The 25,298-nt window shown below is 48.9% G+C and overlaps 2 protein-coding genes across 5 annotated transcripts in view; one reads left to right on the forward strand and one right to left on the reverse strand.

The window, feature by feature from the left end:
* The window catches only part of ZSWIM7 (zinc finger SWIM-type containing 7), a 72,411-nt gene extending 47,808 nt beyond the window's left edge, over positions 1 to 24,603 (forward strand). The window contains exons 6-9 of the transcript XR_003703836.2: positions 4,429 to 4,607; positions 15,239 to 15,373; positions 22,619 to 22,783; positions 23,648 to 24,603. The gene's annotated coding sequence lies outside the window, so the exon portion shown is untranslated. The remainder of the gene's footprint in view (positions 1 to 4,428; positions 4,608 to 15,238; positions 15,374 to 22,618; positions 22,784 to 23,647) is intronic.
* Positions 6,319 to 25,298, reverse strand: part of SPECC1 (sperm antigen with calponin homology and coiled-coil domains 1) — a 109,402-nt gene continuing 90,422 nt past the window's right edge. For all 4 annotated transcript variants that reach the window (XM_028707580.2, XM_077919781.1, XM_028707585.2 and 1 more), the window contains 3 exons: positions 16,163 to 16,279; positions 14,879 to 14,938; positions 6,319 to 11,456 (listed from right to left, as the gene is read on the reverse strand). In XM_028707580.2, the coding sequence (XP_028563413.2) occupies positions 11,367 to 11,456; positions 14,879 to 14,938; positions 16,163 to 16,279 (267 nt within the window). In that variant the 3' untranslated portion in view covers positions 6,319 to 11,366. The remainder of the gene's footprint in view (positions 11,457 to 14,878; positions 14,939 to 16,162; positions 16,280 to 25,298) is intronic.

Consider the following 25,298-nt stretch of genomic DNA (forward strand, 5'->3'; position numbering starts at 1 on the left):
CTAACCCCCAAGTCCTAACCCAACACCCTAAACGCTGCCCCACACCGGCTCTCCAAGCGAACATTAGGTCTAATGATAGGGCCGGCTCTCTTAAGTCCCTGGGCTTGAGGAGATCTTTGGCATTTGATCTTGTAGGAGCCGGTTTGCAGCTTCACCGGATGTGGCTGTCATCGATTTTGCTTGATGAGAGCCACTCCCCAGACTGGAGAGATCCCGTTTTTCCTCACTATTCCCTCTCCGACATAGTCATGGGAGAGAGATTTATTTGCCTCATTCGGAGAGCTTGCCTCTTTCGCTCTCCCTTTCTTTGTGTGCGTGAGTCAGTGATTCAACCCACCCCGAAGAGTTTTGCAATGACCTGATCTCACACACGCACGACTCTCCAGAAGGGACTGTTTGAAAGATCAGCTCGGAGCACAAAGATCACAGTGATGAGAGGGTGATCTTGTCGGCTGGGGGTCTCCCTTGTGGAAAGATGCTGCTGGAATGATTTAACAAGGCTGCATCATTCAGCCTGTTCATTTGCCATACAGTGGCAAAGGGAAGATTGTTATCTATTCAGGGTGTAGCTCATTGATTAAGTCGGCAAGTGTTTGAGTTGATTAAGCGGGCATTTAAAAGAAGGCAAAAAGTCCATCAACCTACAAGAAAGTGGGACGCTTTGAGGCCAGTTGATTAAGTGGGCAAATGTCCAGGTTGATTAAGTGGACATTTAAAAAAAACACAAAAGCCGATCAGGAGGGCTAGATGCCTTGCTCCCTTCACAAGGCTGGTGGAGACCATTTGATGCCAAAGCAGTTTGCTTCTTAATTGGCGTCTTTTTAAAGCTGGGCAAAAGTTGTCCTTCGTTCCTGCCTCCCTGACTATGTGCTAGTGCCGGCGTTTCCCCGCGGTGCCATGAAAAGGTTGCGCTCGCTGCAGATTTTATTGGCTGCCCTGATTTCAGTTTGGTGTTGTGCTGTAAGCAGCCTTCAGAGAGACCTTTGCCGTTTGGTGTGGTGATAAAAGAGAATGAGAGAAGGGAAGGGAAAGAGGCCGCGAGGGCTACTGCCAGATTTATTTCTTTTTAAGGATTTATGTGAGTGTGCGAAGCAGGCTGGCCCTATCAAACTGCTGCTAGCCGTGGTAGCTCCATGAAGCCTCCATAACCAGGCACAGTCTATCTGCTAAACGCCAGCTGTTGAAGCAAAAAGCCAGGGAAAGCTGATGCCTCACTTGGGGGCTTCCAGCTGGGCACTGCTGGCAAACAGGCCTGTGGACTGATCTATCTTCCAATATACATTAAAACGTAAGGTGTCGTCACACACTGCAGCGTGGGGAAAGGCCAATTCAGGTGAGGCCCTTACACAGTGGTTTAGTAAAAGGGAGTCGGGAGGGGAGGGCTTTGGGCAGTCTATGGAGGATTAGGGAAGGGGTGAACGAGGTGTAAAGGGAAGGGGTTGTTAATAATAATAATAATAATAATAATAATAATAATAATAATAATAATAGTAATAATAATAATTAATAATTAAATATTTGTCTATACCCTGGCTATCTGGCTAGGTTTCCCCAGCCATTCTGAGCGGCTCCCAACAGAATATTAAAAACACGATAAAACATCAAACATTTAAAACTTACCTAAACAGGTCTGCCTTGTTTCATTTTTATTAATTGATTGCATTTATATCCCACCTCCCCCCTTGCAAGGAGCTCAGACCACTACGCCATGCTGGTGTGGTCTTGCAGGTAACTTGGCCCTGAGCTGCTTAGGCGCCAGTGGAGAGGCAGAGTGGTGTAGCGGTTAGCGTGTCAGACTAGGACCTTGGGAGACCCGGGTTTGAATCTGTAGAGTGAGCCATGGGAAGCTGGCAGAGGGGTTGGCGAGAGGAGAGGGTGTGTGTCCATGAATATGCCAGTCTGGGTAGCTCAGTTGGTGAGAGTGTGGTGCTCATAATGCAAAGGTTTCAGGTTCAATCCCTGTATGGAACAGCTGCGTATTCCTGCATTCCTGGGGGCTGGACTAGATGATCCTCGGGGGTCCCTTCCAACTCTGCAGTTCTATGATTCTATTGTATTTAAAGCTGCAGCGGCAGCAGACATGCAAAGAGGGTGTTCCTGCACGCAGCTGGTACCAGGGGTGGGTGGGCGGGAATCCCTGAATTTCAACAAATTGGATGGAGAAGGAAGGAAATGGTTACTCAAATGCCCTTACTTCTCATTTGCCGGCAAAAAAATATTGTGAATTACTTTGCTTCTAATGCCCTTCTCCCTTCCCCCAACAAAAACCACATCATTTTATTTATTATTATTGTTTCATTTTATATTTATTAAACTTTTATACTGCCTTCCATCCAAGGACCAAAGGGTGGTTTACAATATTAAAAAACCAAAAACAACTACAGCGGTACCACTGGTTACGTACTTAATTTGTTCTGGAGGTCCGTTCTTAACCGGAAACTGTTCTTAACCTGAAGCACCACTTTAACTAATGGGGCCTCCTGCTGCTGCCGCACCACTGGAGCATGATTTCTGTTCTCATCCTGAAGCAAAGTTCTTAACCCGAGGTACTATTTCTGGGTTAGCGGAGTCTGTAACCTGAAGCGTATGTAACCTGAAGCGCATGTAACCTGAAGCATATGTAACCCGAGGTACCATTGTAATGTAGATTTTGGAGAGTTTGGGGTGGGAAGTTCCTGGCCAGATTTCTCAAATCCGGACTGGGGCCGTGGGAGATGTTGGCAGTGCTGCAAATGTTGCTGCACTACAACTCCCATCATCCCTGGCCATGCTGGCTGCTGGGAGTCAGAGTCTGACAACATCTGGAAGGCCACAGGTTCCCCATCATTGAATCAGAGCCACCTTCCCCAACCCGGTGCCCTCTTGGTGTTGTTGACTGGCAACTCCCATCCGTCCTGGCCAGATGTTTTGGCGCAGAGTTCCTGGCGTTGACGGGGGCTGATGGGAGTTGCAAGTCCAAAACATCTGGAGAGCACCAGGTATGGGAAAGCTGCTGAGGACTGTGTATTGGGTCGAGACAGAGCCTCTTGGAGGGTGTAGATGGCTTTGCAAGCAGCAAAGTTCCCATCAGTGTGGTTTCCCCGCCTGAGATGCACTAGCACTTCGCACAGTCAGAACAAAACAGAGCAAGCAAAAAGTTGCACAGGAATGACTTTGCAAAAGAAGGGCTCTGCGTCTCCGCCTGGCTGGATGCTGCCGAGCAAACGGCTGCCACTTTTGGCTCTCCTTCAGTGCGCAGCTATGCTCTGCACACTTCTCTCCCAGAAATGGAAGCTGAGATGTCTGCTTTTGCCAGTATAAGTTGACTGGGTTGGAGCCATCAGCGACTTTTAACCATGAATGCTGAGTGGAACTTCCATATTCCAGCGCAGTCTATCTTGAGATTGCGAGTTCCCCAGAGAGTTGCCTGATGCCCCCTTCATCACCGTTTTTCATAGGGTTACTTATTTAATTGGTGGGTTTAAAAAAAGTAAATTGTGTGCTTTGAGTTATCCCTGTTTTATTCTCGGAGTTTCCGTGGGTCCTGCACTAGGAGAAAGGCGGGATATAAATGAAATAAATTACTCTCCTAATTTATTCCTGTATTGCAGGAGTTTTGGACTAGCTTCCAACTCTCCAAACCTCCATCCTTTCCTTCAAGCCTGAGAATGATTGTTCTCTTGTGTTTTTCCAGCCCCCGGAGAAGGAAATTGGTTGAAATATGAGCTGCCTCTGTCATCTCCAGAAGAGGCAAACCAGTTTGGGTTATGTAAGCGTTTGCAACGGCTGCCAATGAATTTAGGATACCTGGCCTCAGGTGTTGGAGCCGAACCTGGAACGGAGTTGCCAAACTCGTGACTCATTTCACCGTTGAGCTGCTTCTTTCTACCTGTCGATCCCTCTTCCCCTGCAATGGCAGCCGGTCCGTTAGGGCAAATGTGTCGCTGCCCCACAGACCTCCGACTGCCCTCGCCAACTCTCACTTGCCCTGCCTTCTTTCTCAAAAGCAAGCTGGCGAGTGGCTCTGGGTGTCAGCCGCCTTCATCTCTGTGTCTCAGGAGGAAGAAACTAGGGTGAATTGGCTCTGCCTCTCATTGTCTGTGGCTCTGTTTGGGGTCCCTGCCCTACCAGCCCCAATGGGCACCAGCCACCAGGGGACCATCGGAAGAGCTTGCTGGATCAGGCCAATGACCCATCGAGTCCAGCAGCCTGCTCTCACAGAATCATGAGGACTAGGACCGTGCCTCTCAAAAACAAAAGCGAGCTTCTCTGCAAGCTGAATTCTGTAGCTATTGTCCATTTTTTAAAAAAAGTCCTCATGGAAATTCACCAGCATTTTAGGGTGAATTTCTAATATACACACGTCTGTATGCAGTTTGCCCCAATGTGCTCACTTTTTGCAAATGCATTTTTGTAAAATGTTCTTTCATGAATATTTGCATTTTTTAGGCGTGCCTTACCCTGGCCTGTGCATTTTTTGCACACATCGCTTGACTGGAGAACTGCAGAATTCTGAGAAGCGTGAATTTCAACGGGCGGCTGCATTTCCAGTTCACATATGGCTTTCAGGAAGTGCGAATTGAGGCGCCGCCGCCTCTGAACACAAACGGAACCACGTTTCTCCCCAGGTAAGGCTGGGGATAAGACTCCCCATTTGCCAACCTGGAGAGCGGCTCCCCGTCAGCGTAGGCAATATTGAGCTAGGTGGACCATTGTTCTGACTCCCCACAAGGCAGAGTTCTTTCATCTGGTTGGTCTCATCACAACACAGAACGTGGCCACTGAGATCTTCCCACTAGGCGAAGGATGCTTTGAGTCGCTTTGCTCTCATGAGCAAGACTTCAAGGTGGGCTATTTTGGTGCCTATGCAAATAATACTCTGGGGCTGCCCTGACAGCTCCCCAGTGGGTCCAGTTTCCTTTTTCAGCCACAGACTTCTGGGCAATGACACATTGTCATATGAAGATCTAGCACAGACTGAGAAAGAGCTGTAGGGTAGGGAGGGACCCCTGAGGGTCATCTACACCAACCCCCTGCCATGCACCCCCCATACCTGTTCCTGCAGGCCCAGCAGCTGCATGCAACACATCTGGTGGCACAAGACGTCATTCATGCAGGTGTTGTAGGTGCCACTGCCTCGCCCACCCCTGTCCCAGAACATCTGTTTCCTGCTTGCCATGTGAGAATGAAATTCGCAGGTGGCTATCCTTGGTCACACGGTAGTGTGACCAGGAGAACCGATGCTGATGCAGCATGGTGACTGAGGCACACACACACACACACACACACACACACACACACACACACGAACATGGCTCCTGGTCCATCACATCAAATGCTTCTGCACAAGCCACACAGAACACACATTGTGGTATTGTCTAATCACATTATTGGTGTACCAGACTTATTTTTACATCTCTCTGTTGTTGGCCACTTGTAATATCAATTCAACACGGCAGCGCAACTGTATTCTCCCCCACCTCCAAGCAATTTGGAAATTTAGAAAACAGTGAGAGGTAATGTGATCCAAGGTTCAGGCATGTTGGCTAAAAGTTGAGACCTCCGTGGCTGAAACGCACCTGACTTTTCTGGTAAGAGATCAGGGGCTCCCACCTGTCGTTCCTGAGCTCAACTCAGGTGGCATGTCTGTGGATTTGTAGTAGGGAAAATACTGAATGTTCACATAGTGATTTTAAATGGACACAGGAGTTTGACGATGAGTTATGCATATGGACATATTGTTTTGATTCACTCCTCATATTAAAGTGTCAAATTATTTATTTTGTAAGAGTTAGGTAGCAGCTGTTTGCACAATTTATAGTTTTAATGCTTCGCAATTCATTGATTTGTGTTTTATCCTGGCTTGTTGACAAGTCTCTCACACTATACCTTGTAGGGTTGTTGTAAGAATGGCAAGGTAATATTTTTCTTACCTGCTCCTGTTATTCAAAGAGGTGTAGTCATTACTTTTTTAAAAAAGAAATCTAATTAAATTGGAGTTGTTTTAATTGCCCCAACATTGGTTATGTGTATATGTTTTGAATATTCAGAAGGCTGCCGTCCTATTTACCTGGGAGCAAGTCCCATCTGACTCAATGGAACTTACTTCTGAGTAGACTCTGTCCCCGCCGGCACTCTACACTGGAAGCAGTAGCATACCACCTTAAACAGTCATAGCTCCCCCCGCAAATAATCCTGGGAACTGTAGTATGTTAAGGGTGCTGAGAGCTGTTAAGAGAGCTACAATTCCCAGTGTTTCCTGGGAAAAGGGACCAACAGTTAAACCACTCAGGAACGACAGGATGCGGCCTAGACAAGAGCAGCGCCAAAAGCCAAGTGTCAGAAACCAAAGGCATTTATTAGAAATATTATGCAGACCCTGCACCCAATGCTTCAGTAACGTTAATCTTCTTTAAATAAAAACATTGGCAGTCACACATCCTCGACCGTTGAAGTCTCCGAGGGCCTGTACATTCTAGTGTGCTCTTGGTGTATAAATAAGATTGTTTTGCTCTCCGGCGGGAACAGTTCAGACGTGGAGCGCCCAGTCCAGGCCGAGAGAGAGGTCCGTTTTTTGTTTTTTTTTTAATAACTGAAACGCTCACAAGGAAAGATGAACAAACAAAATGTATCTGGAAGTTGGCACGTGTAAAGGCTAAAAAAAATAAAGATAATAGAGGGCAGGGCAGGGATCCAGAATCTGTTAGCTCTCCCAAAACAGGTTAATAAGCAGAGGAAAGGACTCTGTTCGTTCATTGCCAGTCGGAGTCGATTAATGGCATATTGGAAAGATCATTAGCACCTGCAGACACCAGCCATTCCACGTAGGACACCTGCTCAGGAGTCATTTATGTTTTTACAAAATTATGGGGTGGATGGGGGGCTCCAGCATCTCTCCAGATGTCAGGAACCCCCAGGCCTTATCCTGCTCGCTTGTTGCTCCTTCTGGGATCCAGTGACATCTGCAGGCCACAGATGTCCACGCCCAATTCCCTGCATTATATTATGGGGTGCATTTCACTGGAGAAGCATGGAAGATGGGGAAGACGGGCTGGGAGAATCCTTCAAGTGAGGAGAGTCTCCTGCAGGTGTTGCACAGCTGCCAGGGATGATGGGATTTCAGAGTCCAACACCTGGAGGAACACTGGGCCCCCCCATCCCTGGCCTACAGTCACACGACCCCCAATGCTCCTATGTCAAGGACGGTGCCCCCCTTGGCATCATTTGGGGAAAGGTGGGCGCAGGTTGATACGGCCGCCTAGTGTTGTGCGGAGGAACAAGCTAATAGCCACCTCTGGCTTCACCCGCAGTAGAAGGAGCGGGAAGTGCCTGACTAAAACCCTGCACAGGTGGACCCTAAATTGAGGAGGGTTGACAAGAGAAGCAGCAGGCTTTGTAATCTGGCGGCATTTCAGTGACTGAGAACCCCGGGGAAATTAAGCTCAGTGTCACCCTGGATTTCTCCTTCTGCACCTCATTTTGGGATGGGGAGGGAGAAAGAGGTGGAGTTCTAAGGAAAATGGGGACTTTAGGGGGAGGGGACAGACACACACACACACACAACCTTAAGTCTACCTTCCTAACCTTCAAGAGCAAGGGAAGCGGATTCAGAACCTGCCCCTAAAACATTCCCTTCAAGATGCTAGGCCTCAAGAGACCTGCCCAGGCTTCCTTCGGACACCTCAGCTCGGCATCACTGACAAAACCAATACAGACAAAACTCTCACTCTGACACGGACATTTTAAACACCTCATCTGCTCTCCTTGCAACTGTTAGGGGTGCAAATCCACACCTCGCTTTGCACTGGAATCTCCTGCTCCCCCCCCCCCTCTCAGCTTCCCCCTGCTTTTCTGGAGACAAAACCAAACCGGACCTTCAGGATGACCAGACGCGAACCCTCACTCACTTCCTGCCTTTCCTCCATCTCTTGCGCCAACTGAGGTGCACAGCGAAGCCAACAAACCTCCCTTTCCCAACACCCCCCCCCAGGTAAACTACATTTCTGATGCAATCCAACACCTGGACACTCAATGGCCCAGAAACATTAACCTTGTAGGCATATCACACTCACACACACACACACACACACACGCACACTAACTAACAAACTAACTAACAAACAAACAACTGATGTTTACGAGACAGTCTGAGGGACTGGGGGGAAGGGATGAAGCTTCCCTGAAAGGACCACCTCAGACTTTTTTGCCTCTACCTGCCTCACACATAACGACAGACCTCCTCTTAAAGTAGAGAAAATGGCAAAATGCAGACAGCAGAAATCTCCTTTCGCCTGCAATAACAGGCAGTAATATCAGAGGCTGCAATCCCAGGGACCTCCAGAAGTTGCTGGAATCCTACTCAGCCTTAACTGATGCTGGCTGCAAGGGGCGGGTGGGAGTTCGGGTACCATTATGCCTAGAGGGGTCCGTCCCCCCCGTCTACCTTGTGGGGTTCTTGTTCCATCTACTCATGGCTACAGACCTCTGCACTGGACGCAACTCACTAAAGGAACTGCGCTTTTCCTGGACCGTAGGAAATTCCCTCCCCGCAGCGCCTGACTCCCCCAAGTTAAAGGTCTGTTTGCCTGATGAAAATGCAAAGGTGGTCTGCAACTTCCTTTGACCGGATGGCACGTTTTCTCCAGAGAAGATGGCAAACGATTTTGGAATGACTGGATGATGTCTGGAGACTGGCAGGTTTCGGCTAGGAACCATGAGGACTAGCACCGGACATCTGAAAGTCTTCAGGCAGAAACCTTACAGCAGGCCTGCCTGAAGTCTTCTTTCCACAGCCGTTGGGATGTCAAAGTGGGAGAAGGGGCTTTGGATGGGAAGGAGAGACCCAAACAAAGTGGGGGAAGCTCAGCTCAGGCCAAGACCAAGAGCGGGGAAAGAGATTGACGTTCTCTCACGGACGAGAAGAACTGGGCTGGGAGGCGGCGGCAGAAACAGAGGCCTCCTCCTTTGGCAAAGCGAACAACTTCAGACAATTATTTGGCACCTTCAACTTCGTATCCAGTAACAGAAAACACACGATGATAATTTGGGTGTGCAGGCTGTACTCCAAACCCTCTGCGACCTTACGGTGCGATGTCTAACACATCCCCTGCAGAGCCACAGGGCATGGAAGAAGCAGCAGCAGATGTGGGCGATGTGAGCAAGGAAGACGTGGCAAGGAAGCACTTCCTTCGCAGCATCCTCTAGGGGACCCTGGGGTTTGTGCCCACGGGTCATGTCACCCACACACGGCACTCCTGTGACAGGCTTCACCTCCCAAGTCTCAGAAAGGAGCCGGCGAGTCACACCAAAGCGGCAAGGAGGAAATTCCACCAAGCCAAAGGAAGCGTCGCTTGTGTTTGTGACCTGGTGGCCTTCAGGTGCTCCTGACGCCAGCCAAGGAGGTTTCGTGGTGGCCCTTCGGTGACACAGAGGTGTCGTGAAATGGGGCTGGCGAAGGTCGGTGCGTATGGCGCTGCCAACCCTGGCTTTCACCCCCACAGGTCATTGACTCAGCGCTTCAAGCTCACACTTAAAGGGCACCTGAGTCCTTGCAGAGAAGCCCTCAGTCGCTGCAAGAATTTTCAGGCTTTTGATGCCGCATAAATCCGCTGCGCTGAGGCTCGCCTTGTGAGCTAAGGACACAAGTCACTTTCAACATGACGTTAACTTGCAGAGTTTCAGAGACTTCCCCTCCCCTCACAGGCTTGCCAACTCTTCCCTCTACTCCCCTGGAAGGGCTCCTGCGCTCTTAGCAGAAGCGCAGCAGGTGGAATCTCAGTAGGTAAAGCTTTTACATTGTGTCCGCTTGGATGGGACAGACTGGAGCTGTGGGGAGTTTCCTGTTGGCACGGCTGTGAAAAGGGCAGGTGGGACGTGGCAGGAAATTAATATTTTTTTGGCAACTCCAGATTTTCAAAAGCTGTTGGCGCCACCAAAGGCCATCACCCCCCAAGAAAAAAAAAATCTATCAGCATGTGCAGACCTAACCCTCTCACCCCCCCACAAAAAACCACATTTTCCCCACAACCTTTTCTCTCCACTACTCAACTAGCAACTGGTGCCTTTAACCTGGGAATCAGGCTTCCCAACATGTCTTGGTTCTGCATTTGGATCCCCGCCTCCGGTTTGATGAGGACGGTTCTGTGGCCCTGCAGATGCCACTGGTCAGAGATGGTGGGAGTTTTAGTCCAGCAACTTCCTGTAGGCCGCAGATGTTCCCCGTGGATCAGACAAATAAGATGTCTGCAGCAACACAAGGAGGTTTGCGCAACAGAACACAACTCTTGCATCTCCTGCACCAACTTGGAGGCACTGGGGGGGGGGCGGGGAGAATTTTAGAAGGCACCGCTTCTCCCACTATTACGGAAAAGACACCTGCTGAAATCCCCGTGCAACGAGTTAAAGAGACACGCAGTCTTTGTTCTGCAACAAAACCCCAGCGGACTAAATCGGGCATCAAAGTGATCCCGTCACAACACAGATCCTGGGTGGGCGGGAGATCTGGGCCGGATAATGGCTTCCTCTAGCCTTGTGGAGCAACGATCAGAAGGGCTCCCCCTCCTCTCCTTGCGTCCACACTCAATGCAGTGCGGATCCTGGATGGACAGAAGCCTATTCAGATCCCGGCAGTCCCTAAATTGGTCCTGGGATGGGGGAAATTTGCAAAAGCCAAGATCAGCCTGGCTCTCTCTACCACCCTACCAGCTGCGTGAGACTGGGCCAAGGCAGCTGTCATTAGGGGAGGGGGGGCCTTGTAAGGGGATTTTAAGTTTGGTATTTTGTTTTTCCCAAAGATGCTGTCATGTTTCAAGGGGTCCTGGCTGTTCCACACAGCGCAGCCTGTTTCAGGAAGCCAGCCCACCCTGCTCTTTTCTTGAGCCTCCAGGGAGAAAAGCAAGGAAGCCTTTCCAGGGGAACCGTGAAGAGGGGAAGCCACAACCAGGTTCTGTGAAATTAAAGAGAGGGGAAGCAGCAACTTCTGATGCCCTCAGGGACCTCCAGAGGCTGTGCACAAGGCCACCGATTTGTCCGGCGATGAGGGGAGTTGTTCTCTGCCCCACAGCGCAGGGCACCCTGGGTGGAAAGGAGTCTTATTTGGCACGGTCAAGTATGGGGGAGATGTTATTTCCTGCGTCCCCCCCCCAAGAGAGTCCCAGGCCAAGCAGAGCCCCTCCACTCTGCTTCAGGCTGCATGGCGTGGGCTGGATCGGGGCCAGTCCTTTCTGGGGCCACGAGAAACGTCTGCCGGGGCCTCTGTCAGGCAGGAACGAAGGGGGAGGGTCCCTTTAGTGTTTTCCTTTTAAAGTGATCTAGTGCGTTGCATGGTGTTCTTCAGACGCCTTCCTCTTCCTCCTCCTCCTCCTCCTTCCTCCTCCCGGCTCCGGAACTCAGGTCTCGAAATATTTGTAGATTTGGGCGACGTACTGCATAACGCTCTGCCAGTCGGGGCGGTCCGTGTACATGATCTCGCTGAGCTCCTGTAGCGGGAAGAGATGGCAGCGTCATTGGGAGGGAGGGAAACAAGGAAACGTAAGGCACTTTAGCTGCAGCAGGGGAACCAGAGGGTCATTCCGAACCCCCAGGGACAGTTTAAAGGCACAATGCAGGTGGAATCTCCTCCTCCCTATCCCAGCCTCCCAAAATATACCGGATCATTTCACAGGAAGTTTGTATATGTGTGAGTACATACATATTCATAGAATCAAAGAACTGTAGGGATGGAAGGGACCCCGAGAGTCATCTAGTCCACCCCCTGCAATGCAGGAATCCATGACAGATGGCCATCCGAACTCTGCTTTGAAACATTCAACAAAGGAGAGCCCACCATCTCCTGGGGGAGTCCATTCCACTGTCAATCAACTCTTCCCATAAGAAACGCTGTCCAGCTCCAAGGGCCTTCTCGGTGGTGGCGCCTGCCCTGTGGAACTCCCTCCCACCAGATGTCAAGGAAATAAACAACTATATGACGTTTAAAAGACACCTAAAGGCAGCCCTGTTTAGGGAAGCGTTTAATGTTTAATAGACTATTGTATTTTAATATTTTGTTGGAAGCCGCCCAGAGTGGCTGGGGAAACCCAGCCAGGTGGGTGGGGTATAAATAATAAATGATGATGATGATGATATTTATCTGGAATCTCCTTTGTTGGTGGGAGCAGTAGAAAACAAGCTTTCTCCATCTTCCATGGATATTTGAAGGTGTCTCTCATACCTCCCTCTGTCTCCTCTCCTCCAGGCCAAGCCTGCCCAACATCTTCAGCGGCTCCTCATAACATTCTTCCTGTCTGCTGAAGCTTCTCAGTTCTTCCCTTGAAGCTCCAGAGAGAGAAAACTGGGCAGAGGGGGGAGCGGATCTCTGATCCCACGCACACACTGGACCCAACACGTCTGAGCCCCGGGGAACGTGACGGCTTTCGCTTCCCCTCTCGCGGCAGCGAACGGAGTAGGGGGGCAGCCAGGAACAGCACCCCCCCCTTCCCGTGCCGGAAGGGCTCCCTATCTGCTTGGCAAGGCTTTCAAGAAGGGAGCGGTAGCCAAGAGTAATTAAATGCCGGCCGTAAGCCTTTTAAAGAAATGAATTTGAAACACCCAAGCTCACATAAAACGTGGGGGAACGGGACGGCGAATTGACGGTTGTGTGCCAGGAAGACTTGGTGATGGGGACAGAGAGCTGTGAGCACTTCAGGTTCCCATGATTTGGGGAAGGTATTCAGGAGATGGAGGCAGGGAGAGTTCAACAGGGAGAGTTCGGCGGAGGGGCCCTCTGGGGTGGGGAGGGGAGGCTGGTTTTCAGCTGACAAGGCTTCTAGGGAGCTGGCAAGGAGTTGCAATACTTCTCTTCCAACTCTACAATTCTAAGATTCTATTAAAACTGCCCTAGGGCAGAGGGGAACCTCAGGGAACCTAAGGCAAGCCATCTTATGCAGAGTGAGACCCTTGGTCCATTGAGCTCAGTCTGGTCTGCACTGCAGAGGGAACTCGGCAGGGTTCCTGCCCAGCCCTGCTTGGCAATGCCGTTTGAACCTCCCGCATGCAAAGGGGGTGATCTGCCCCTGGGATATGGACCTTCCTCTGAAAATAAGATTCCAGCCCTCATGGCTCTGAATCGGAAACAAAGGAAGCACCTTAACAGAGTCAGAGTGTTGGCCATCTAGTTTGGTATTATCTGCATAGGACCTCTCTGGGGTCTCCAGCCCTTCCTGAAGTTGCTGAAGATGGTGAGGAAAGTTGCATGCTATGAGACCTATCACGTAATAATAATAATAATAATAGTAAATTTATTTATATCCCGCCCTCCCCTGCCAAAGCCGGGCTCAGAGCAGCTAACAACAGTAAAAATAGCACAGTTTACATACAATCACAGTCAATTAATTGAAATACATTCTAAAATAAATTCATTCTAAAATCAATTCAGAATCAAATCAATGGCAACCATTGGGCTAGAGTTCTATGAGGATTACAGAAGGAGGGGGGCAGACTGTGCCTTGGTGGAATAGCTCTGTCTTGTAGGCCCTGCGGAAAGATGTCAAGTCCCACAGGGCCCTAGTCTCTTGTGACAGAGCGTTCCACCAGATCGGGGCCACAGCCGAAAAAGCCCTGGCTCTGGTTGAGGCCAGCCTAACCTCCCTGTGGCCCGGGACCTCCAAGATGTTTTTCTTGGAAGACCGTAAGGTCCTCCGTGGGACATACCAGGAGAGGCGGTCCCGTAGGTACGAGGGTCCTAGGCTATATAGGGCTTTAAAGGTTAAAACCAGCACCTTAAATCTGACCCTGTACTCCACTGGGAGCCAGTGCAGCTGGTATAGCACCGAGTGAATGTGATCCCACAGCAAGCACCCTGTAAGGAGTCTCGCCGCGGCATTCTGCACCCGCTGGAGTTTCTGGGTCAGTCTCAAGGGCAGCCCCGCGTAGAGTGAGTTAATGCACGCCAAGGTGTGTGTTTCAGCCTGAGCAAGGTCTCAGTGACTCCGGGCTCACGCCAGCCTCTAGCCACATTGTCCCCCAATCTTAAGAAGAGCCCTGAAGCTGTGCAAAAAGTTATTTGTAGCGGTGCAATTGGGCAAACGACTTTTTAGAAGCGATAACTCAACAGATTTAGGAAGAGAGCGAGAGCAAGGGAGCTTGGTGTGTTCCTGTTAGCCCCGCGCTCTTTCACACCTCTGTACCACAGCAAACATGTTTATGGCTGCAAACGTAAGCGAGTCATAGAAGAAGCAAAACGCGAGCAGCATTTTGCTCGCCCCCACATCGAAACCCGCGCAGGCAGAGTCAGAGCCAAGGTTGTACTGGGGGTGCTGGGTTCAGATTCCCCAGTCAGCTGTGGAATTTGCTGGAGAGTGGTCTTAGGCGAATCGGTCTAGCCTCACAAGGCTGTCAGGAGGATAAAAACCAGCCACAGGGAGGGACAGTGGACCATAAATGCCATAAAATAAATAGCTGTGCAGTCTGGGATTGAAGGCTGGCTTTTCTAAACCGAAAGGAGCAGCGGATCTGAACTATCTGAGCTCTGAATCACAACACCTCGGTGGGTTCGGCAAACAACAGGAAACCCTCAATCAAGCATTTTTCTTTCTTGACGAGGTCAGAAACTCCCTGAAATTGACTGGCGGAGGAGATTCAGGATGATTAAAAGGGAGGGTCTTCCCCATGCAACCGCACTTTTTGACTTGTGGAACTCACCACCACAAGATGTGACGGCGGAAGATGGCCGCTGGTTTTAAAGTGAGAGATTAGATAAATGGAAGGGAGGGTGGAATGGATTTGAAGCCATGCTCCTGTTGGCTGTTTTCCTGCAGGTGCAAATATGACACACACACACCCTCCAGCCTCCAGCCCCCCGCCGGCCTCCTCCCCTCCAATGCTATATTGGCACAATGCATCTCCCCAGGACAAAAGCACTCACCAAGCTTGGTTTAATGCCAACGCTTTCGGCAGCCTGGAATGCCAAAAGGAGATTTCTTTTCTGTGGGGAGGGGGAGAGAGAGACAACAAATAGGTCAGGATAGAAGGGCTGTTTTCTCTGACATTAGCCTGCCCCCCCTCCATTTGCCACGGGTACAGCTGTGGATGGGGAGGACACAGATTCTGTTTGCCTTTGAATGGGAAAGCTCCCCGATCGGTGCTTCCTGAAGCAATAAGCCAACCAAAACACTGTGATTCTTTGAAACTTGCACTGCTCCGAATTTTGCAATGCAGTTTTCCAACCCCACAATGTGTGTTAATAGGGGGAAATTTTGCAAAATAAATTGCATTTTTTTTAAAGGTGAGAAACAGAGGGCTTAGGCGAGGTGCAAATGGCAAAGACCTCGCCAGGAAACACAACCCACAACTGAAAGAAAACAGGCACTCCTTGATTCAAACCCACAAAAGGAAGTGAATTCACGTATACATCAATCAGGTGAGAAATAAGTTTCAGATTCTGCTTCTTCCTGGAAGACTTTATTATTGTAGCTACAGCAGAAAGGCACCCAGGCGGCCCTCCAGATATTGCTGGACTATTGTTATTAATTAAATTTCTTAGTTGCTCCCCCCATGCAACTGAAAGCAGCTTACAGCAAAAAATAACATATATTAAAAACCAGGAAAAACCCCAAAACACACTCACAAAATCTAAAACATGTTTTTAAAAGGCAGGATCAACATTTTATTATTTACAACTGTTATTAAAAGGTCATTAGTTGGAACTACTTATAAATAACCAAACATTAACCTTATCATGTATTTTTATTTTATTTTTAAAAAACTCGAGCCTGATTATATTTGGAACTCCTTGGCAATTGATGTCGGGCTCCGCCTTCACTGTCCTCTTTTTGGGGTCTGCCAAAATGTTTTCGTTTAGACAAGCCTGTCCAGAGGTTTAGAAAGCTGATGCAAGTTTAGTCTATTGTTATTTTAACTATCTGAGAGTCTTAAATCATGGCTGCTACATTTCTGCTAGTGTTAAATTTTATTGCTTTGGTCCCCCCCCCATTTTTCTTTACAACCATGCAGCATATAATACATTTTATGAAATGACTAAATAATAAATAAGGTCACTAGGTCAGGAATGGTGTGTGTGTGTGTGTGTGTGTGTGTGTGTGTGTGTGTTTACCCTGCAATTCCATTCCACGTCGCTAGGGGAAAGGTTTCTCCCCAACCCACCAAATCGCCCGCCATCTGAAGGATGCTGGAGACAGAGGGGCCTCACCTTGTCCTGGCTGTTGAGCTCCTGGTAGGGAATGTGGGCAGGAAGGTAGGTGTGCAGGAGGGCGCAGAAGGCCAGGCCGTCGCTCCAGCTGCTGCTGAAGTTGGTGATGTCGATATTCTGCGGGAGGAAAAGAGAAGGGACGGTGAGCTCAGCGGGAGAGGAAACCCAGAAGACAAAAGTCAGAGATTGATGTGCATTATGATGAGTGAAATAATTATTTGATCCCTTTGCGAAAGATGACTTAGTACTTGGTGGCAAAACCCTTGTTGGCAACTACAAAGGTCAGATGTTTCTGGGGGTTTTCCTGTTTTTATTCATAGAATCATAGAGTTGGAATAGACCAGTGTTTTTCATCCTTTTTTGGGCAAAGGCACATTTGTTTCATGAAAAAAATCACGCGGCACACCACCATTAGAAAATGTTAAAAAAATTAACTCTGTGCCTATATTGACTATATATAAAGTAATTCTCTTGAATAGGAATCAAATAAACACAAAGAAAGTATTTTATAATTACTTTATTATGAAATAGTAAGTAAACAGAAATATTAAAAATTATAAAATACTTTATTTTTAAATCTTTCGAATTTTTCAATTTTTCCCATGGCACACCAGGCAACATCTCGCGGCACACTAGTGTGCCGCGGAACAGTGGTTGAAAAACACTGGAATAGACCACAAGGGCCATCGAGTCCAACCCCCTGCCAAGCAGGAAACACCATCAGAGCACTCCTGACATATGGTTGTCAAGCCTCTGCTTAAAGACCTCCAAAGAAGGAGACTCCACCACACTCCTTGGCAGCAAATTCCACTGTCGAACAGCTCTTACTGTCAGGAAGTTTTTCCTAATGTTTAGGTGGAATCTTCTTTCTTGTAGTTTGGATCCATTGCTCCGTGTCCGCTTCTCTGGAGCAGCAGAAAACAACCTTTCTAGTTGTTTGAGACCTATTCTGCCTCTCACAGCTACAATAAACCTACCATTAAAATTATAGACTGGTAATTTCTTCGTCAGGGGGCAAACGGGCAAATTTAGCAGGGGATCAAAACTTTCCCCCCCTCAGTGTGTAAGTCAGCTTCCTTCATTCCTATTCAGCACCATGAGGACTGGAACCTTGCTGCGGATTAGACAAATTCATGGATGAGAAGACCACCGACAGCTAGCAGCCACGATGGCTATGCTCGGCCTCCAGAATCGGAGGCAGCGATGCTTCTGGGAGCCACAGGGGAGGAAGGTGCTTGGATGCTGCTTGCAGGTTTCCCACTGGGGCTAGGATGCTAGCCTAGATGGGCCCCCTCTGACCCCGATCCAGCAGGCTCTCCTTGCTGCCTCGCAAGATCAACCAGTGTGCCAAGGCTGGACAAACAAGCAATCAACTCCCGATCAGTGGCAATAATGCAAAACAAAAGGCCTTTGGGAAGCAGGTTGGCAGGGCAAGATCAATGCTGCCCCACTGCCTGTGAAATTAACATTTTGGCAGGAGGTCCTGCGGGAGGCAAAGATCTGGGGGCGTTGGGGGAGAAGAGAAACTGTTTGTCCCAATTCTTAATTACCTCCACCTCCCGGCATTGTGTTAATTACATTAAGGAGCTCTGCTAAGATTGGATTAATTCACTTTGCTGCTTTTCAAGAGGAGGAGGGGAGGGGAGCAAAGCGGAATATTTCTGTCCATTAACTGCTAGCTTCTTGGGTTTCAATAATGGCTCTCCAGACATTCTGGAAAAAACAAACCACCCTATGCTTGTCTTGTGACGGGGCTGATCTGTGGGGCTGGTGTGGTCAGTGGAGCAGGAGCAGTCAAAGCCACTATACTGCCCTTCGTATGTAATCATCATCATCATCATCATCATCATCATCATCTTAGATAATTTATTACGGTCGGAGACCAGCTTATAAAACACACTTGGGGATACAATCCCAGAAGGATAACAAACATTTAAAACATGTACAACAATAAATTTAAAATTTATAAATGCAATAAGCGTATAGACACTTAAAACTTTTAAGATAATCTACTGCAGAGAGATGACTCAGAGTCACCCATGCAACTGAGTTTGGGGGTTTTCTTAACAAACTAGTTTTTGCCTTCCCTGGAAATTTTGTTGTGGTGGGGCAGGGACTGTGGCTCCTTGCTGGTATTTCCAGGTGAACTGCTTATTGGTCATTCGCCCGGATTTGTTTGCAATTCAATTCAATCCCAAGAAGCTCAAGCAGGGAGGGGGGTTTACATGCTTCTCCCCCCCCCTCCATTTCATCATCACAACAACCCTGTGAGGCAGGTTAGGCTGAGTACGAGAAAGTGACTGGCCCAGGGACGCCCAGTGTGGGCTTCCTACCCAAGCAGCGATTCGAACCCTGGTCTCCCTGACGCTACACCACAAAGGCCTTCTTTGTGGCGAGGATAATGCCTCCCCTGAGCTCCTGGGAGAGAGGCAAACACTGAACAAAACAGAGCCCGACTTCCTCGCAAAGGGCTGAGACCTGCTGAGATGTTATCCTCCCTGGTTGCTGTGACCTTGCCAGTGTGAAAGGCAAACTTCAGAGCAGGTGGGAGAGTCAGTTGGCCAAGCAGGAAGTCAGCCAAGAAAAGAGCTATCCTGACTTTGCTTAGCCAAACCTGGGAAGCGAGTTCTCCCCTTCCGCCTGGACGGAGGGCCACACGCAGATCCCACATCCTGCAGATCCTGCTTGCGACAGGGATTGGGAGGGAGGGACAGGATGGAAGCAGCGACGGGGAGGGCGAGCAGCGCCTTGCCCATGTCATCCCCGACCTTGGCTGCAGAAGACAAAAGCAATGCCAGGGAAACTTACGATAGGAGGACACTAGGGAATTAGATGGACACTGGTGGCGCTGTGGGTTAAAGCACAGAGCCTAGGGCTTGCCGATCAGAAGGTCAGCGGTTCGAATCCCCGCGACAGGGTGAGATCCTGTTGCTCGGTCCCTGCTCCTGCCAACCTAGCAGTTCGAAAGCACGGCAAAGTGCAAGTAGATAAATAGGTACTGTTCCAGCGGGAAGGTAAACAGTGTTTCCGTGCGCTGCTCTGGTTCACCAGAAGCGGCTTAGTCATGCTGGCCACATGACCCGGAAGCTGTACGCCGTCTCCCTCGGCCAGTAAAGCGAGATGAGCGCCGCAACCCCAGAGTTGGCCACGACTGGACCTAATGGTCAGGGGTCCCTTAGGGAATTAGAAGAGCCTGCAGGATCAGGCTAATGGCCCATCTTAGTCCAGGATTCTGTTCTCATGCTTGTGTCCATCCATTTCTGTGGGTCTATTCCAAGTTGAATTTAGAACATGAGAAGTGTTTGATGGACTGGGCCAAAGGACCTCCACCTTGCCCAGCATCCTGTGGCCGACCAGGTGTCCTTAATGGCAAGCCCACAAGCAGGATCCGAGAATAACAGCAATGCTCCCCTCCTGTGGTTTCTAGCCACTGGCATTCAGAGGCATTGCTGCCTCCGACTGTGGAAGCAGGGCAGGGTCAGCCTGGCTAGGACCCATCCATAGCCCTCTTTTCCTCCATGGACTGGTCCTCTTTTAAAGCCACCCAGGTTAGTGGCCATCCCTGCTTCCTCCTCCTCCTCCTCCTCCGGCAGGGAGTTCTGTAGTTCGATTATGTGCTGCGTGAAGAAGGGACTTTTCTCTGTCCTAAACCTTCCAGCGTTCAGATGAGGGAGGGTGGCATCATTCCCATGCGGATCTGGCCACCTCGCCTCAAAAAAAACCCCAAGATGCTGCAGAGCTGGGGAAAAGGTCCAGAAAAGAGCCACCAAAATGATGGAGTGACTTCATAGTGACGCAAGGTTCCTCCAGTACAGGGGAACGGAGGTGGGAATGAATGGAGGCAAAGTTGGCGTTGAAGAGAAAACACGGTGGATACTGGCCAAAAACAATTCGGGAACCCCCCCCCCCCTTGGATTTCTCGTGCAAAAAAGAAATGAATGATCTTGAGACTTAAAAGAAAGACTGCTTAACGGAACATGGCGAAGATGGGTGTTATTATGGACTGAATGTCTTAAATGTATTTTTTCTTTTTTTATGTAACCCGCAAATGGAAAATTGGAAGCCCCTTTTATCTTTCTTTATTATCTCTTTCCTTTCCTTTCCCCTTTTCTCTCCTTTTCCTTTTTTCTTCCTTTTTCTTTTTCTCTCTTCTTTGCTTTCTTCGGCTCTGCTCTTCCTCCTCAGCTGAATGCAACAGAGAGGAGAGGGCTCCTGCTCTGGGGTCCTGTTTGCAGATTTCCCTTTGGGGCAACTGTTCGGCTACTGTTGGAGCAGGCGGCTGGTTTAGATGGACCTGATCCAGCAAAATCATTGTATGTTCTTGATAGGACAGTGCTCTGTTGGCCCCTCTGTGCTGAATTTGCTGGAAAGTCATTGCATTTCACCCCAAAATAAGGATATTCTGGATTCTCCAAAACAACTGCCCAGCTCCATGCAATCTGCTCTGCTAGCTAGAGTTCCAGGAAAAGGGGGAAAGGAAACCTCTCTCCACTTCAAGATGAGACACAATCCTTTTCCCTCTGCACTTCCCAGACGCTGAAGGGCATTGCTTACCAAGGGCTGGGGAGAGAAATTGCCAGCTATCAAGGAACCATGTCAGTTCTTTTTATTTTCCCCCTCGGGAAAGCCCCCAGCCACCCATTAGCAACTGCCCGGTCACAGTATTTCGAGGCAGCCAAAGCAGGGATGCGATTCGCTATTTCTTAAAGTGCTTAACATAACACAGGCTTGCACAAATATTTGAAAAGTCAATAGGGCCGAGACTGCGGGCTTATAATTGAAATAATAAAACAACAAAGAAGAATTGGAGAGGGAAAGAGAGAGAGAGAAGATGGAGGAGGAAGTAGAAATTGTAATCCAAGATGAAGCAAATGGAGATACTTAAATGAGATTTAATTTGTTTTATATCGCCAAAATTCTTGCAGAAGTATGTTCTTAATTAATGTTCTCAGGCCCTCCCTGCCTCTTACAGTGCAAATCCTCTGCAAGTTTACTCAGAACACAAATCCCAATGGGACTTACTCCCAGGTAAGTGACTGTACATCTGCGGCTTTATACGTTTAGTTTACAGATAATTTTCATCAATGTTACTATTATTATTATTATAATTATTGCTACACACAACACACCAGTTTTAATCTCCTAGTTTCCACAACAATTTTATTTTTCAACCTCATTAAAATCAGCCTTGGATATTTTATGGTAAGGCAGGATCAGGCCAATGGCCCCTCTTGTCCAGCATCCTGTTCTCACACGGGCCTAGCAGATGCCCCAAAGGGAAACCAGGAAGGGAAGTTGCATGTTTGGAGCACATGGTACCATATTTTCCCGTCTATAAGACGCCCTCATGTATAAGACGCCCCCTATTTTGGGGACTCCGATTTAAGAAAATGGGGGGGGGAGATGTATCTGTGTATAAGAAGCCCCCAAATTTTTGACATTATTTTTTAGGAAAAAACCCTAGTCTTATACACAGAAAAATACGGTAAATCCATTCCTTATCAGTCCGTTTTCTGCAGGTGAAGGCCCTTAGCAATTTCAAAAATGCAAAAAGAGCCCTGCTGGATCAGGCCAAAGGCCCGTCATCCTGTTCTCACATTGGCCAGCCAGATGCCTCTTCTGGGAAACCCACAAGCAGGATCCGGGCCCAAGAGCAACTCCTGTGTTTTCCAGCAACTGGCATTCAGAAGCATCGCTGCCTCCATTGCAAAGGCAGGGCAGAGCCACTGTGGCTAGGAGACCTCGATAGTCCTCTCCTCCTCACTGCAGTTGCCTAATCCTCCTTTAGAGCCACCACGGAGCATGGCCATGCGCTTTCCCAGCTGGTCAACAAGCCAGGACAACAAGCCGAGACTGGATAACACGAGCCTGGATCTCTGTTGGAAGCCAGAGCATGGCGAGAGGAAATGTGGAGCGAGCGATGAAAGCCATTTCCCGTTTTATAAAAGCGTGACTCGGGAATCCGTGGGAAAATATCCACACTTGGCCACTGTGCATCTTTTCATTTTTGTTTCTTGAATGTTTTGCTTATTTTTTATTTTTTTTTGAGAGCCAGCATGGTGCAGGGATTAGAGTGTCGGACTTGGGGAGACCCAGGTTCGAATCTCCACCTGAAGCTCACTGGGCTGGCCACTGCCTCTCAGCCTAACCTACCTCTCAGGGTTGTTGTTGTTGTGGGGATTAAATGCGGAGGGAAGAGTGGCGTGTGAGCCACCAAGCTCCATGGAGAAAAAGGAGGGATAGAAATGCAATATATAATAAGTTTGCCCATTTTCCTCTGGGCTCCCCTCCTTGTATCTGTACAACATCTGTGCAAAGCCCTGGGCCACCAGGGAAGAGTTGTTTGAATTTTGTGTGTGCAGGGGGAAGAGGAGGGTGATTATCTCTGAAACGCAACCTCCTTTACCCCCTTCACAGATCAGCTCCATTAAGCTGAGGTCTTTTCTTTCAACACAGGGAACTTCTGCCAGGCGATAAGGCAGGCAAAACTCTGGAGGATTATCTCAGCCCGACCCCTGCCAGCTCTCAGCTGCTGAGAGGCATCGTGGTAAATCACCAGCGGGCGGGAGACGGAGTTGGCAGGCCTCAGCCAGGAAGTCTCCAGGAAGAAATATGGGCTTGGTGAGATTTTTTTGAACTGACAGGCCTCTAAATCACTCCTTGGGGAAAAGAAACAAGATTCTGCTGCTGTTGCTGCTGAAAGGATCTTCCCCACTGCAACGGACAAGGGAGGAATCCAATTCAGTTTGCATTTAAAGGCAAACCCACTGCACTCGCGCTTTCTGAAATGAAATGTGGACCGAAGCACAGTTCTCTGAATTTTGCTCTGCAGTTCTCCAGTCAGGTAAGGTTTTGCAAAGCAATTTCCCCCAACACAATTTTTGCATCCCTCCCCCCCCCCCCCCCACATACATTCTGTTTTATGCACGCTTTATCCTGGTACGTGCATAGAATATATATATATATATATACACACACCCACACACATATAAATATATAGAATATATAGAATATATAGAATGTATATACATAGAAATGCATATACCAGGATAAAACATGCATAAAACAGAATGTATATGGGGGGGAGGGATGCAAAAATTGTGCTGGGGGAAATTGCTTTGCAAAAAAGTCCCCTTTTAGGAACGTAAGAAAAGCCCTGCTGAATTAGGAACACAAGAAGCACTCAAAGGGAGCACATCTGGTCCAGGCTCCTGCTCCCACAGCAGCTGACCGGATGCCCGCGAGCACAAGAGCCCTCTCTGCTCCTGTGGCTTCTGCAACTGGCATTCAGAAGCATGGCTGCTACAGACGGCAAAACTGGCACTCAAGCTCTGATGCATTTCCACAGACCGGTGTGGAAAGGCAGAGCGCTGAATGGTTAAGGTTGGAAGAATGAGCAGAGGAGAGAAATGGAACTGGGCAGGTTTGCCCGACTGCACCCCTCAAACCAAAGAATCCTAAACTGGGAGTGTCTCATTTTTGTAGAACCGGCCCCCAAGTGACCCAGGAAAGATTGTGCGGAACGGACTGTGGGAGTGTCAAAGTGTCGGAATCCGGCTTGCCGTTTCCACTGAAGAGAGGTAAAATTCCACCTGGCTGTATCAGGTGTGCGCCTTGTTACGAAACCGGCTCTCTGCGGACACCCGGCCCTCCAAAAATCCCCCGGATTAGAGAATAAAACCGCAAGAGGATTTCCCCTTGTGGGGAAGATTCAAGGCTTTCCCCCCTTACCTGGGGCTGGAATGCAGTTCCTCTTCCCTCCCTCCCACCCGCCAACCTTAAATTGCTGTAGAAACAGTGTTGCGTAGTGGTTAGAGGTTACTGGAGATGTGGGTTCAAATCCACATTTTGCTGTTGGGCTGACAGGGCTGAATCTTCCAACACTCAGCTTCCCTAGGAAGGGGCCGGTATTATTATTATTCCTAGTCTTAGGGAAAAGAACTTGATCCACTTTCTTTCAGGTTGGAGAGGAGCCTGTTGCAATCTTGGCCAGCCCCTTAAGTTACGGTAACTGGCTTCTGCTTGGACGATTAATGACACATCCCTTGTTTACTTCAGGGATTATCTGAAGTGTCCGGGGGCAGCCAAAAGGTCAGCGGTATCCAGTCTTCCCCAAAGGACCACACGCCTTCCCTTACGGACACTGAGGCACTGACGGCAAGGCCTCACCACCAGCCACTGAGGGCCTGGACCCCTCATGCGGAGATGATTCCCTCAGCCTCACTCAACGCCAGAAAACCCCATTCCCTCAACAGCTGGGCTGCTACCTCCAAAGTGGGAGGTGGGCAAGGGAAAGGGTATTTCTACATTATTTTGCTGTTTACAAAACAGAAAGGAAAATTTTCTTCTCTGGTTCAGCTCTCATCTGAGCTTTCACTCACTCAGACCGAGCATCTAATGAAGTAGGTTGTTGCCTGGAGAAATCCTCAAGCCATTTTTTTTTTTAAAAAAATGCTGGTTCATAGCCTCAAGGTGTCATTAAATGCATTTCTCTTCAGGCTACATCTTTTTGTCAGGAATTCTTTAGCCGCGATTCCTGGGGGCTGGACTGGATGGCCCTTTGGGGGGGGGTCCTTTCCAATTCTGCAATTCTACGGTTCTTCCCTGCTCCATGTGTCTGGTTGGAGCTGTTATGTTGAGAGATTTGGGGTCCAAGACAAAAGAAAGGAGTGCTTCACATACAGAACAGAGTTAAAAATATGAAACTCCTTAGCTCAAGAGGCTGAGATGGCCACCAATTTGGATGGCTTTAAAAGAGGATCAGACAAATTTATGGAGGATAAGGCAATGGATGATTGCTAGTCACAATAGCTATGTTCTTCCTGTACATGATACGTCTGAATACCCCAGTTGCTGGGAGTTATTATTCCCTGCCTTTATTTCCTGCAAGGTGCTCAAAGTGGTTCTCCCTCTCCTCATTTAATCCCCATAACCATTCTGTGAGGTTGGCTGGCCTGAGAGAGAAAGGGCCAGGCCCAAGGTCAGCTTCCTGGCTGAGTGGGGATTCGAACCCTGGTCTCCCAGGTCCTAGTCCGACACTCCAGTTACACCACACTGGCTCAGTTGAAGGCCGAGACCCCACTCTCTCTCTTTCTCGCGTGTGTCCAGCAACCATGAGGGGGAAAAGAGAGACAAG

This window comes from Podarcis muralis, chromosome 15 (assembly GCF_964188315.1).
Source record: "Podarcis muralis chromosome 15, rPodMur119.hap1.1, whole genome shotgun sequence".
NCBI lineage: Eukaryota > Metazoa > Chordata > Lepidosauria > Squamata > Lacertidae > Podarcis > Podarcis muralis.